The sequence below is a fragment of the Melospiza melodia genome, chromosome 3 (genome assembly GCF_035770615.1).
Source record: "Melospiza melodia melodia isolate bMelMel2 chromosome 3, bMelMel2.pri, whole genome shotgun sequence".
Classification (NCBI taxonomy): domain Eukaryota; kingdom Metazoa; phylum Chordata; class Aves; order Passeriformes; family Passerellidae; genus Melospiza; species Melospiza melodia.
Window position 1 is genome coordinate 48,066,450 of NC_086196.1, and position 12,627 is coordinate 48,079,076.

The following is a 12,627-nucleotide window of genomic DNA, read 5'->3' on the forward strand; positions in this document are numbered from 1 at the left end:
ATTCCTTTCATCTGTTGTTAGTCCTGTTTGTATTAAACACCTTGGATGGATTAGCTTTTCACTCTCCCATTCTGTGGACAGAGAGGGAGTGTGCCTCCTTGGTGTCATTCATCCTGAGCATGAAGCAGAGAGGGGAGGCTGGAGACTTCCAGGCATTGATGGGAAATGCCCAGCTCCTCCCTTGTGGACAGCAAGGGGAAGGTAGAAATGAGCTGAAACTAGGGGAACACTTCCAAGGAGCTGCACAGTGCTGTGGGGGAATTGAGCCCTTCAGTAACTTAACTCTCCTGGGTGTGTTAGACCACAGCAGAATGCTAAAAGCAGCCTGCCAGAAGAAATACATAACATATCATTTCATTTGAAAGGAAGAGATGGGAAAACCCACAGTCAGGGAACAAGCAGAAACAATGTCAGAATATCTCCCTCTCACGAGTTCCCTGTAGAACAAGGGAGGTTTAAAATATTTTCCTGTTTAGTCTGTGTGTCTACAGAGTGTCTTTTGGGGAATATTCATCTAGCATTTCATGTGTAGAAACCACTTACTGATGGTGTTGCTGAAGTCTTCAAGAGCTGTTTTCTAACTCCTGCACAGTATTCTTCAGTCATTTAATGAACTTCTAAATCTCTGCTGTGATATTTTTTTGTTACTGCATGTAGCACGTGCAATATTCATGCTTCACTTGGAGCTTCATTAGATGGATCAAGGCAAGAAGCACAGAGCAGACACAGATGTAGTTGTACACAGAGGCAGGCAGCTGTGGCAGCAGGATGGGATTGCCCATGGGGCCCTCTGTGCTTATTTCCCACACAAAATGGTGTAGGAGAGCAGCCAGTGCAGGCTGTGTGCTCTAGGCATGGTACTGATGTCTAATAAGGACAGGTCCTCATTTCTACAGCATGTGTGCATAGTTTTATTACAGTAGCAAGTGCATTACCAGTGTAAGGACTATTTATTTGTGTTTGATTTTTGTTTCTGAAGGCTCTGTAGCACTGGGAAGAATCATTCTTTATTTAAAGAGTGGTTGCAACTTTTATGTTTTTACAAATCACTTCCTACTGTTGGGAAATAAAAGTGCTCATGTTCATGTTTTTCCTGAGACCACACTTGAGGACATGTTCAATGTATGTACCAGAACATTAAATGTATTGATAAATTACAAAGAGTTCAGAGAAAAACAGCATTTTTGACACATCACTTGGGAGAAAAGGTTAAAAACCAAAAGTGCAGTGTTTGTGGGGAAAGAACAAAAACTGAGGGACACAATTCTTGGAAATACTAGAAACCTAGACAGAAAGAATGCAAAGGGGTTTCTTTAATCTTGGTGATTTAATTGGGAAGAATAGCATGAAACAGGGAAGAGGATACTTTATGTTAAATGCACAAAATCTGTGATATATAAGCCTTTCTAGGTGTGCAGTCATGCTCTAACAATGGAAGCTGTCTATACATTTCAAATAGGCTTGGAACAGTTTCTGTAGGATGTACTAGAATAAATATTTGATGTCTTTTTTCCTTTTTCTTCCTTTCACAATTTTATGTGTATTTATGGGTGCACGGGAGAAGACTTCTGGAAAGAAGGAAAATGTTAAATGCAGTGCAGCCTTTTTACTGAGAAAATGTCTTTGCCAAAACCAAAATATTGCCTCTTGCATTGCACTGCAGAAGATGTGACACGAGAGGTTTTTGTGGTATTTCATAGCTGCAAGTTTAACAACAAACATCTTTGGAGAATTCTACCTCCATGTGGCCTTCCTTAGTGTGCCTCTGTGGGCCAAGAAAAGGAAAGGTTTCTGAGGAGAGGGGATGCCTGTTATTGTAGCAACTGACCTGGTTTGAAAACCAGATTGTTTTTCAGACATACAAGTACCTGATGCAGCTGAAAGCCAAACCACAGTTTTATACCTAACAGCTTTGATGTTTGAGGAATTGATGCTGGTTTTTTTTCCTGAAATTTTTCTTTGAAACAAGCTGAGACTATTAGAACCTAGAAATTACTGTTCTTTTTCCCATTTCCAAAAGCAAAAGAGCAGGAAGGCGCCAAAAAGTTGCAGGTTTCCAGAATGTGTCTAAATCAGAGGTTCATAATTTTCCATTTGTGAGCTCAGTTCACTCCTCTTTGATGTGTTTGGTTTTTTGTGTTTCTAGAGCCATATCTGATGTGTGTTTCAGTAGAGGATGACCTTCCAATGGCCATAATTATGCTCACTCTGCTTTTATTGTGTGATAACTTACTGCTTGTTATGCTGCTATCCTGAGCAGAAAAGAAATGCTGGTTGAGAAGGATCCTTATCCATCAGAATTTGGGAATATTCGGATTTGCAGCATAAGCTTGTTGAAGCAGGGCCAGATAATTCCACTGTAATGCATTTATTGGTAAGACATTCTTGTGCTTGGTTTTGCCAAACAAATGGTGGGCAACCAGGTGTTTTTCTGGAGTCATCTGTGAGGAGACCTCTGCATGGCTTAGGAAAGGAGTTACCTGGGGCATGAGCCATTTCTGTGTAGATCTGCACTTTGCTTGCTTATTTGTCAGCAATCTTCAGTGCTCAAGCTGTTGCTACCTTCAGCCACAATAATTAGTCCCTGTTTTGGATATGTTGTAAAACTGAAGTGTTTTATGGAAATTAAAACTGATCCTAGGATACTTCTAATATGTGGCTGTGTAATGGATTTTTCTTTCTGGCCTCTCAGATCTTGGAAAATGCTTTTCATTCCCTGAGTTTTCAAAACTGAATTCAAAAGCACACTGTGGTTTCAGCCTTTAATTCTAGAAGGCTGGGTGATCATTCAGTTAGGTGTATTTTATCCTTTTGAAGCAAGATTAGTCTTCAGTTTCAGTTTTCTCATTTCCATTTAGGTCAAATCGTTCTGGCAGAGCACAAGTCTGTCCTCAAATCCTGATGTGTCAGGAAAATACAAAGAGCTCCAAGTTCTCACCCTGGCTTTCTCCTGAGCTCACACAGGCTGACCTTGCTTTGTTCAGCTGGCACATTTTTTTTACATTGATGGACTTGTGGCAACCCTCCAACATTAGATATCTTACAAATGAATTGGTCACATATATACTAGCAAGGGACAGAGTGAATAACTAAACTTGAGTGAAGTACATGAGATTATTTTCCTTCTACTGCAGAAAGAAGTGTAAAAAAATGTTTTCCCTCAGATTTTGAAATTACTAATTACTACTGAAAACATTTTCCTGTATTTTAATATTTAATGGTACTACACTTAATTATATTGCAGAAGTGAAGTGCATGTTCTGTTCCCTGCTCTTTAGTTTTATGAATAATTCTCTCAGAGTTGCTTGAACTTGCTAATTTTTTGAGGAGCAATATAAAAATTGTCATTTAAATCATCAGCTTATAGCACATAGAAAAAAGTCCAGGGCTAGGCTTCTGTAAAAGACAGACACAAATGCTCGACTTCATTGACCGTGTCCTGTCCCTTCTGGCTCAACTGCTGTAAAGCTGAGCACGTGTTCTCAGTCTCTGTGGTACCAGTGTCTGGAGTAATGAACCAAAAAGGATTGATGTATGCACTGGTAAATGAAATTTTACAGTAAAATGCCAATCTGGCATTGAAGTCCAGCCAGTGCATTGAGGACTAAAGCAAGGCTCCATTAAAGATGAGAGGAAATTACTGGCAGCTGTTCCAGAACTGACTGCAGGAATTAGGAGGGAACCAACATGTATTTGAGCATCAAGCCTGAATGTTGTCTTTGTGGGCTTGAGTTCTTTTTCTAGATGTTGTTTGGAAATACTAATCAGCAGGAATGAGCATTTGGTGTTTTGTCAGAGCACTGGCCGTGGCTCAGGTTACACCTTTAAAGTGAAGAGGGACACCCCAGATGCTCCACAAGCAGTGAGGACACCAAATCCCCAAGGTGGTAATGCCCAAGTCCATCAAACAGGTTTTGTTAATCAAGGGCTTGTTTGCCAGATGTTGAAGAGCACACCCCTGATTTCATTCTTTGGAATAAATCCATAAAACCACCACATGAGCTCCTTTGGTTGTTTCCCATAGCTTTTGTAATGACACAGTTCCTCTTTGAATGACTCTTGCTCCTCAAGATCAACATTGATTGCACCCCCTGTAGTATAATTTTAACTCTGGCTGATTAAAATTACCTAGCAAAGACAACTTGGAGGCATTTTAACCTGTAGAATTAGCTAAGAATGCAAATAATGTTCTGGCATCATCTTCTATTTTCTATGCATGTGATGACAGTTTCCTTTAAACATTGAGGGTCTCTTGAATTCACCTTTTCTTTGCCTTGCCAGCCTCCTTGGCCCTGTATTTTACACAATGTCTCCTAATAAAACTAGTAATTACAGAAACTGCAGTAATAATATTCAGCATTTGTTGAAAGAGGTAGTAGAGAGAGTAAAGCCTTCCATAGAAATAAAATTTGATATTTCCATACCAAAAGAAAAAAAAAAATACAAATAGTTACATAGACTGGGAAAAGGCATCTTTAAATCCCATTGTTGTAGAGGGATCAGGGACAATTGTTTATTGTGTTTTTCATTCTCCATCACTTGCAAACATTTGGCAACACTTAATTTTGCACCTGGGATGAAGATGGATCTTCTCCTAAAATCAATGTAATACTGAAAGACCTTTAAACTTTCAAAAATAAACATAACAGCATGGAGCATTTGTTTTACTCTTTTCAAGCAATGTACAAAGGAATGCTTTCCCTACTTCAGTTTGAGTACTATGTCTTCTGACTTGATTTCACAGAAGCATCTGCTAACCCAGGGCAGTTCTTGGTTTTTTGTTGTTGAGCAGTAAGTGTTAATTCATGTAGAAATCTGTGAAATCTGAAGCAGAAGCAGTCCAGTTCATGTCCAGTCCAACTGGAAATGTCAATCTAATAGGTCATGTTTTGTACTTGGCAGTATTGAAAGGCAAGATGTTTATATCTGGATGACTTGAAAACTTTTAATAATTGTTCATATTTTCTGTCCCTGAAGTCTAAGGAGGAATGCATATCAGTGTGTGAGCAACACTGGGTTCACAGTGCAAATTTTCATTCATGGCAAACTGAACAGAAAACACTGGAATATCCTGAATCTTTTCCCTCCATCTCTGAGGGCTACGATTCTGGGTTTTTTTCCTTTGGATTTTTCTGTTCTTTTTTACTTGTGTGTTTTGCTTGCTGCACACATTTTAGCAGATGCACGGGCAAAAAAAGAAGTGATAACCCATACTTCAGCATATTTTGTTGTGTTTTGAAAGGTTTTTGTTAGTGAGGAGAAAGGAATATTCTAGATGCTGCTTCTGTTGATACAAACTGAAGGTCACAGGTTGTTGACCAGAGGGTTGTGATGGGACTGGAGCAGACACTTGGGGGCAGTTGTCATCATGGTCCACAGAAAGGCCTTTGGGATGCTGCCCTGCTCCAGGCTCTCTTTTGGGGTGCTGGCAGACTGCAGGGAATTGAAGCTGGCACTGTGTTCTTTCCTGGCTGAATGTTCAGGTATGAACACAGCCAAATTCTTCTCCTATTTACAGTGACACACCAGGTCTGTTGGTCCTGGTGGGGAGGGGGCTGTTGAACTGCACTGCAGTCTCACATCTTCCTCTCCTGTTGAGTCTGTTTAGCAGTTGATGGAGTCAGCAATCTGTGGGGGGATACTGAACCTCTGGCAGAAGGCCTGTGCAAGATGTGTAACTTGCATCACAGGAGATGCCCTTGAAAGATGGTTTATGTGCAAACTCAGTGGGGACTAAGTTCTGCAGCAGCCTGTGGAGAGTAAATTTCAAAAAGAAGCATACATCAAGAACATAAAACATCTATTTTGAGAGTACTGGGGTGAGCACATGGGCATCTGCCTTGGTTTTTATTAGTAGTGCCCTACATAGTATGGAAACTGCATTGATAGAGTTCAAATCCACAAGGGCTCAGCTTGACCATCTAGTGAGCACAGCACAGGCTGAAATGCAGAGTCTGCATTATTGCTTCTACATCTGGCTCATGACTTCTTTTTGAGGTAACATATCCTTTTTAGTAAAAATTTGCTCTACTTTGATCTAAAGCCTGTGTAATAGACTAATTAGAAAGCTGTTCTGTTCTTGTGATGTACTGCCACTAGTGCTGTTCATTAGAGGTGTTTGATCCAGAGTAGCTTTTACTCCAGTGGGAGAGAGAACAACCCAGTAGATGTTATTTTTGGAACATGCTTTCCAAGATAGTTTGCTAAACCCCAGATTTTACAAGTGCTCTGACACACTAAAATCTTTCTTTGGGTCCAGTATGTAAGTTGAATAACCAGACTGATGTCCCAGGCTCCTGCTGAGAGCAGGTTTGCCCCTGAGCAGGCTGCGCGGGCCGGATAGCTCAGTCTTCTTGCAGGGACAGACTGCCCAAAACCCAAGCAGCTCCCAGCCACTGGCTACCTTAGCAAGCTTAAGGGATATCAGCTCTTTAGTGATTATCAGCTCTTTTGGGTTCAGCTCTTTTGCTTGCTAAGGTGCTGCAGGCCGGCCAGCAGACACAGAGAGGAGAAGGCTGCTCTGGAATTCCACAGCAATGGCTTTATTGAGGGTCTGTGAAGGGTTCCAGCGATGGCTCTTCTTACCAGAATGGGCTAAAACAGCCCTTTATATAGGGTATAGGGGGATCCAAAATTATCTAATAGCTGGGGTTAAGGGAAAGTGACCTGTGGGGTTACAGAGAGATAAGCTGGGGTCCAAAAGCAGGAAGAGAGAGGCTTCTTGCTATTTCACCATGACATAGCATTTCCTGCCTTTAAGCCTCTTCCCTCCATGGGGCCCTAGCAGGCCTGGAGCCTGCTACAGACAGACTTGGATCAACCTGCTTAATGTGCCTTATGGAGCAAGACTCTTTAGAATTGCTTCTTGGTGAGTTTTTATGGAGGCAGAAACTGTGGTCTGTAGTTTAGCTCAGCTCAGAACCCATTAGAACCAGAACATTAGATCAGGCCCTTTTGGCCTTAAAGGTGATTATAGTGAGTGAGTAATGTACAGCCCTTTATTTGCTGCTGCACATGGCTCACATCGAGTTTGTTGCCATAGCTCGTTCTCTCAGATCTTTGTAAGTGCATACAACCTTCAGACATACTTTGGATGTGAGCTTGCAAGGCCTCCTTTGTTTCCTCCTCCCCCAATAAGTAGCAGCACCCTCTCTCTTTCCCTGTGCCAAGGGACATACTGCCAGCAGAGAGAGGTGGAAGCTATAACAGAAGGAGATGAAGACAACGAGGGCTGCTGCTGTTGCAAGCCCGGGCACTTGCCGCACCTGCTGTCGTGCAATGCAGCCTTCAACCTGCGCTGGCTGACGTGGGAGATCACGCGGAGCCAGTACATCCTGGAGGGATACAGCATCATCGACAACAACGCCGCCACCATGCTGCAGGTGTTCGACCTGCGCAGGATCCTCATCAGATACTACATCAAGGTAAACTCTCTGCTCAAGTGCTCTTTGTTCCTGGGCAGGCTGGTCAAACAGAATGCTGTTTGTCTATGGAAGAAAGAGCATTTGAAGTTTTTTGTTTTATGTTTATCCATCTGCTCTGCAGGCTTGATGTTAGATCATAGAACCATAGAATCATTTGGTTTGATCTTAGGATCATCTGGTTCCAGCCCTCCTCCTATGGCAGGGACACCTTCCACTGGAATAGGGATAATTAATTCATGTGTCCCTTTGCTAAATTCAATTCTGATCACTTATACTTACAGTTAGTACAGAAAATGGCAGGCATGCTTCAGTGGAAATCAAGAAGGTGAGTTACCATCCTGTAGAGATAAAATCAGGCAAAGTGTTCTTACTTATGTTCTTAAGTTTTTACAACACTTCAGGAACAGTTTGTTATTTCTTCTTGCCTTGGCCTTTCCACTGTTTCCTTTTTTTTTTTTTTTCAGAAAAGAAAAGAAAGGTGTTAACAAGCATAAAGTTCTTGGGAAACTTCTGAAGAGCGGTTTCCCAAATGTACTTTTTCAGTAGTACAAACTCCCTACTTACCTTCTGTTTTACACATATATCACAACACATTTGACATTGGTTTATTACATTGCTGACACATCAGTTCATTTACACCACTTCTATTATTGCATTGTTATTAAGATCACAATTACCACACAGATGCTAATTTGTCAAAATAATTGAACCTTATATTCTACCAAGACATCTTCATCCTCTGCCAAAACAATTCCCAATCCAGAAAATGAATAATTTGTTGTGCTTTATAGTCTTCTACTGAAACAGCAGCAGCCAAGTGCTGCTTGCTGTGCCACTGGAACTGCCATGAAGCCAATTGCTAAAGCTCCAAACCACCCCTGACAACTCCTTTTTACTTACATCTCCACAACTGTAAAACTCTGTCAGCTTCAGAGAGAGACCTGTTGTAAATAAGTTAATCACCATTTTTTGCAAATGAAGCAATGTAGTAAAAAAAAGCTCATTGCCTTACAAAGCTGCTTTGATCATGCAGTTGATTACTTCTGGGATTTCATAAATAATTTCGTAGGCAGTACGGCCTGGTAACCAACCTGCTTTGTTTAATAAACTAGTTAGAAATAAAACTGCATGTGAGCATGATTTTTTCATTTTAGAAGTGGTGTTTGTGGCTATAAATTGTTTTAAAGCAATGTGACTAAGCGAAAAAAAAAAGAAAACCAAAACAAAACAAAAAACCAACTCTTCTTTAATGAGTATTTTACTACAATTGGTTTGCTTTACTTTAAAAGGTAACCTGAATAACTGAAACATAAACTGGTGCAAGCTGGCAAATGACTCAGCTTTTGATGGGGAATGAGATTGAAAAAATCCTAGTCTAAGCTGCAATCAAATCAGCATCTTATTAGTTTAAATCACTGAATAATTTTGCTTTATATACTGGAACTGGTTTTGTGCCTTAAAATCCTCCAATATATGGAGGATTTATGGGAAGTGTGAAGTTCCCCACATGGGATGTAAAAACTTAACTGGAAGGTAATTTAGAGCTTCTGGTTCTGGACACACCTGAGAAGCAGCTGACATAGGTAAGATGGCTCAGACAAACTTCCATCCCATGGGATAGAGGTGTGGTTAGTTGATCCTGTTTTGAGTAGAAGGGAGTGGGTTAAATGCTCTCCACATCACTTGAGGTGTGCTGTGGCTCCATCTCTGCTCTGGGCAGAGTTCATGTGCACTCCTGATGGCTCTGAAAGCATGAAAATCAAATCTCTTCTTGTTGGGTTTAGTTGAGTCAGTATTATTATATTGCACTGACAGAGCTTCATTCTCAGAAAGGTCAGTCTTCATTCTCAGGCTGTCCGTCTTTTTAATCTACTTCTCTTTTTAGAGAAGGACAAACAGAAGATAATAATAACCTGTTGGCACCTTCAGTATTAGCCTGGGCTGGGGCTCCCTTCAGTGAAGGGAGGGTGCACTCAGGAAATCCCTTCTCTAGAATGTCACTTCCAAAAGAAAGTTACCTGGATATTTTCTCCTTGTATTTTTAAACAGGGGCTTTAAAAAGATTTGGTAAAATCTTTAATACAGCCTTGGAAAGTGAGAAGATTATAATATGTATTAGATCAGCTTTTTTCCTGTTTATTTAATGCTTGCCTCCAAATAAACAGTATCAGACACAGAGGTGAGAATTCATTCCTTCCCCAGCTGTTTCTTCTGGGGGAATGCAGATCAAGACCCTGTGCAATTTCACTGTGAACATTCTAAAAGTCCTTCACGCTCTCTTTTTAACAGTGTGAAAGTAATTGTAAGAAGAACTATAGATAAGGCAGTATTCAGGTCACATAAAACACAAACTCAAAAAATCACTTAGGCTGGAGTTTCTGCAGGAACTGCACTTCCATTGCATTGAGCATTTGGAGTGTTTCTGGTTTATTCTCTGTAGCTTATAATGTTGTAAATATTTACCATATTGTTTCAGAAATGCCATATAGCCGAGGATGTACTTGTGCATAAAACATACCTTGTAAGAGTTACCAAGAGCAGAATTTAATTAGGTGACGGAAGATTTTGTTGTTTTTGTGTCTGATTGCAAGTCTAATTTTTTTCCCAACTGAATCAGCTTATTTGTAAACACAGATGAGGATAATAAAAAAAGCAAACTCTATCTCAAAAATCAACAAAGAGAATGTGTGCTTTGTTTTAGTTCTTCTATCCTTCAAGAATAATTACTGTATTGGTCTTTTAAACAATGAGTTGCACTGAGAATCTTATTCCTAAATCATATTTATTTCATTTGCAGTTTCATTGACAGCCTGGATATGCATACATTTCTTATTTATGGAAGGATTTTTATTCCCCACAAACAAAGTGGGTCAGCTTCTGTAGCCCTTCTGCATATATTTTGAAATAATTTCCTGCCCAACTACTGTGATATTTTTCCCTTGTGCCTCTTCCATCTCTTCTCAATATATTCTTATTTAAACATCTTTTAGTATTCAAGAAGTCTGTGTATTTGCTGAGTGCTGTGTTTTCAGCTCCTATTGTTTCTGCATGAATCTTTTTTAAGGAGTGTATTGTTCTCCACATGCCAAGAAATTAAGGGTCCATCCTGTCCATATCTGTCTGACTTGTCTTTTTCCTCTGAAGCTTGATTCTCCTCTTACTTTTGTGCAATTTGAAAAATATACTATGGAGAGCATCTGGGGTTTTTCAAAGGGCTGGTAGTGCTTCTGTCCTCTGTAATCCATCATATATTAATTTTATACATTTATTTGCTTAGTACTATTTCCATTGACTGGGTAAACTAGGACTACATCATCTTCAGCCATGTATACTTGCTCCTCATTTGCTTTGGTATCCAACTCTAAATTAGTATTATAGAACATTATAATGGGACTTTCCTGCTGATAGAACACACTGGAACTTCTTAAGTTTCATATTCTTTTGAAAATATGCTCTAAGTTGTGTTTATATGGAATTTTGTATTGCTTTTTATTTATTATTATTTTAATGTGTCCAGACAGAGTGGTTAGAAAAACTTAGAAACTCAGGCACAAAAATGAGATATAGGTGTTGCTGCTTTCTAACATTTATGTATTTGGTTAAAGAGCCCCTGCTGAATGCTCCTCCCCCTTCAGTCCTTTAAAAGCAAACTCAGTTACATTTATCAGCTTTTTAACCAACAAAAAAAATTCTATTATTCTTTACCTGCTGCATTGACAAATAAAAGACTTGTGTCATTCACTGTGGTCATGTCTCACCTTGTGGCTAATCAAGAATTAGGAAAGCATCATCCCCAGAAAACAATAAGTCTGCTGAGGGAAGACACGTGCCCTATTTTGAGGATGGGAGTGTTTACTACTGTTTTTTCAAAACATGCCTAAGCTATTATTGATATCACCTGCTCAGTGATAGACTCTAGAATCCCACTAATACTGACATATTTGACTGCTGGAACTCTCTATTCCTGTCATTGTATGGATTTTTATGGAAGGCACAAGGATATTAAAAATACTGGGGTTTTTTCTGTTGTCTGCTATCAATATCGATTATTGTCATATTTTTAACTTGAACACTTTGTGAAGCAATAATGATGCTAAGCAGTAAAATGTAAGAAATCGATATACTATTACAATTCTAGTTGGCTTATTCTCTTCTGTGTAAAATATGTCTGCTTTAATCAGAGTTCCGAGTGACTAACATTTGCACATTTTGCCAACAGAGTATAATATACTTTACAGCAAGTTCTCCCAAAATCCAGGAGTGGATAAAAGATGAATCCATCCAGAAGATACTGCAGCCTTATGCGAAGTGGCATTATATTGAGCGTGACCTTGCAATGTTTAACGTTAACATAGATGAAGATTATGTTCCGTGTCTCCAGGGAATAACAAGAGCTAGCTTCTGCAGTGTTTACCTGGACTGGATTCAGTTCTGTGCCAGGAAAAGGGTGGAGGTATGTGTCAATTTCATTTTTTTTTTTTATAGTATTAGTTTTAGTTCTTGGGATATGAGTGAAATGGTGCATGGCTACTCTTCTACTTGCTCAGGATTAGTAGAATAAAATTTATTTCATATAAGCTTTTAGTTTTAATGTAAAAGGAAAACAGGTTTTGTGGAATGGAAAAAAATGTATTTTGGAAACTACCTTAAGGAGTCTTAAGAAGCATCAGTCTTTGAATACAGAACCAGTTCTTTATTGTGCAAATTTCCAATAATGTTAATTTTGTCAGCTCTAGAAAGCACAGATGTATCAAGTGCTCACAGAAGTACTGCTAGAGCAGGCTCCATTCATAGAATGTCATCAGAGCATTGCAGTTCCTTCAGTGTTGCCAGTGATTGGTACGTCTGCCAAATCTCTATGATATCTGTGTATCCCTTTCAGAAGTTTGCCTATATTTGTGTACAGTTGCAGGATGGCAGGGGAGTGCATGGCACACTCCCTGCTGGCACAGGGCACCTCTGACAGCTCGTGACTCAAACATGAGCCACACCACAGAAGTGTGTGCCGCCACTGCAGCTCTAGAAGGTCAAGGGCAGATGTGCAGCTGTGCATCTGCATGCTCTGAGCCACTGACATTACTGATGGTCAGCAGTTGTTTGTCAGAAATGCACTACTGTATTTCCATGGAATACTCAGAATAGCCCAGAGGGAGAGTACAGTTTCAAACAAGCATATTGTCTCCATCTAATTTTCTGATTATTG

The 12,627-nt window shown here is 39.8% G+C and overlaps 1 protein-coding gene across 1 annotated transcript in view; it reads left to right on the forward strand.

Moving 5' to 3' along the window:
* The window catches only part of PCNX2 (pecanex 2), a 151,802-nt gene that overhangs the window by 117,283 nt on the left and 21,892 nt on the right, over positions 1–12,627 (forward strand). The window contains exons 26-27 of the mRNA XM_063151627.1: positions 7,171–7,424; positions 11,644–11,877. Of these exons, the coding sequence (XP_063007697.1) occupies positions 7,171–7,424; positions 11,644–11,877 (488 nt within the window). The remainder of the gene's footprint in view (positions 1–7,170; positions 7,425–11,643; positions 11,878–12,627) is intronic.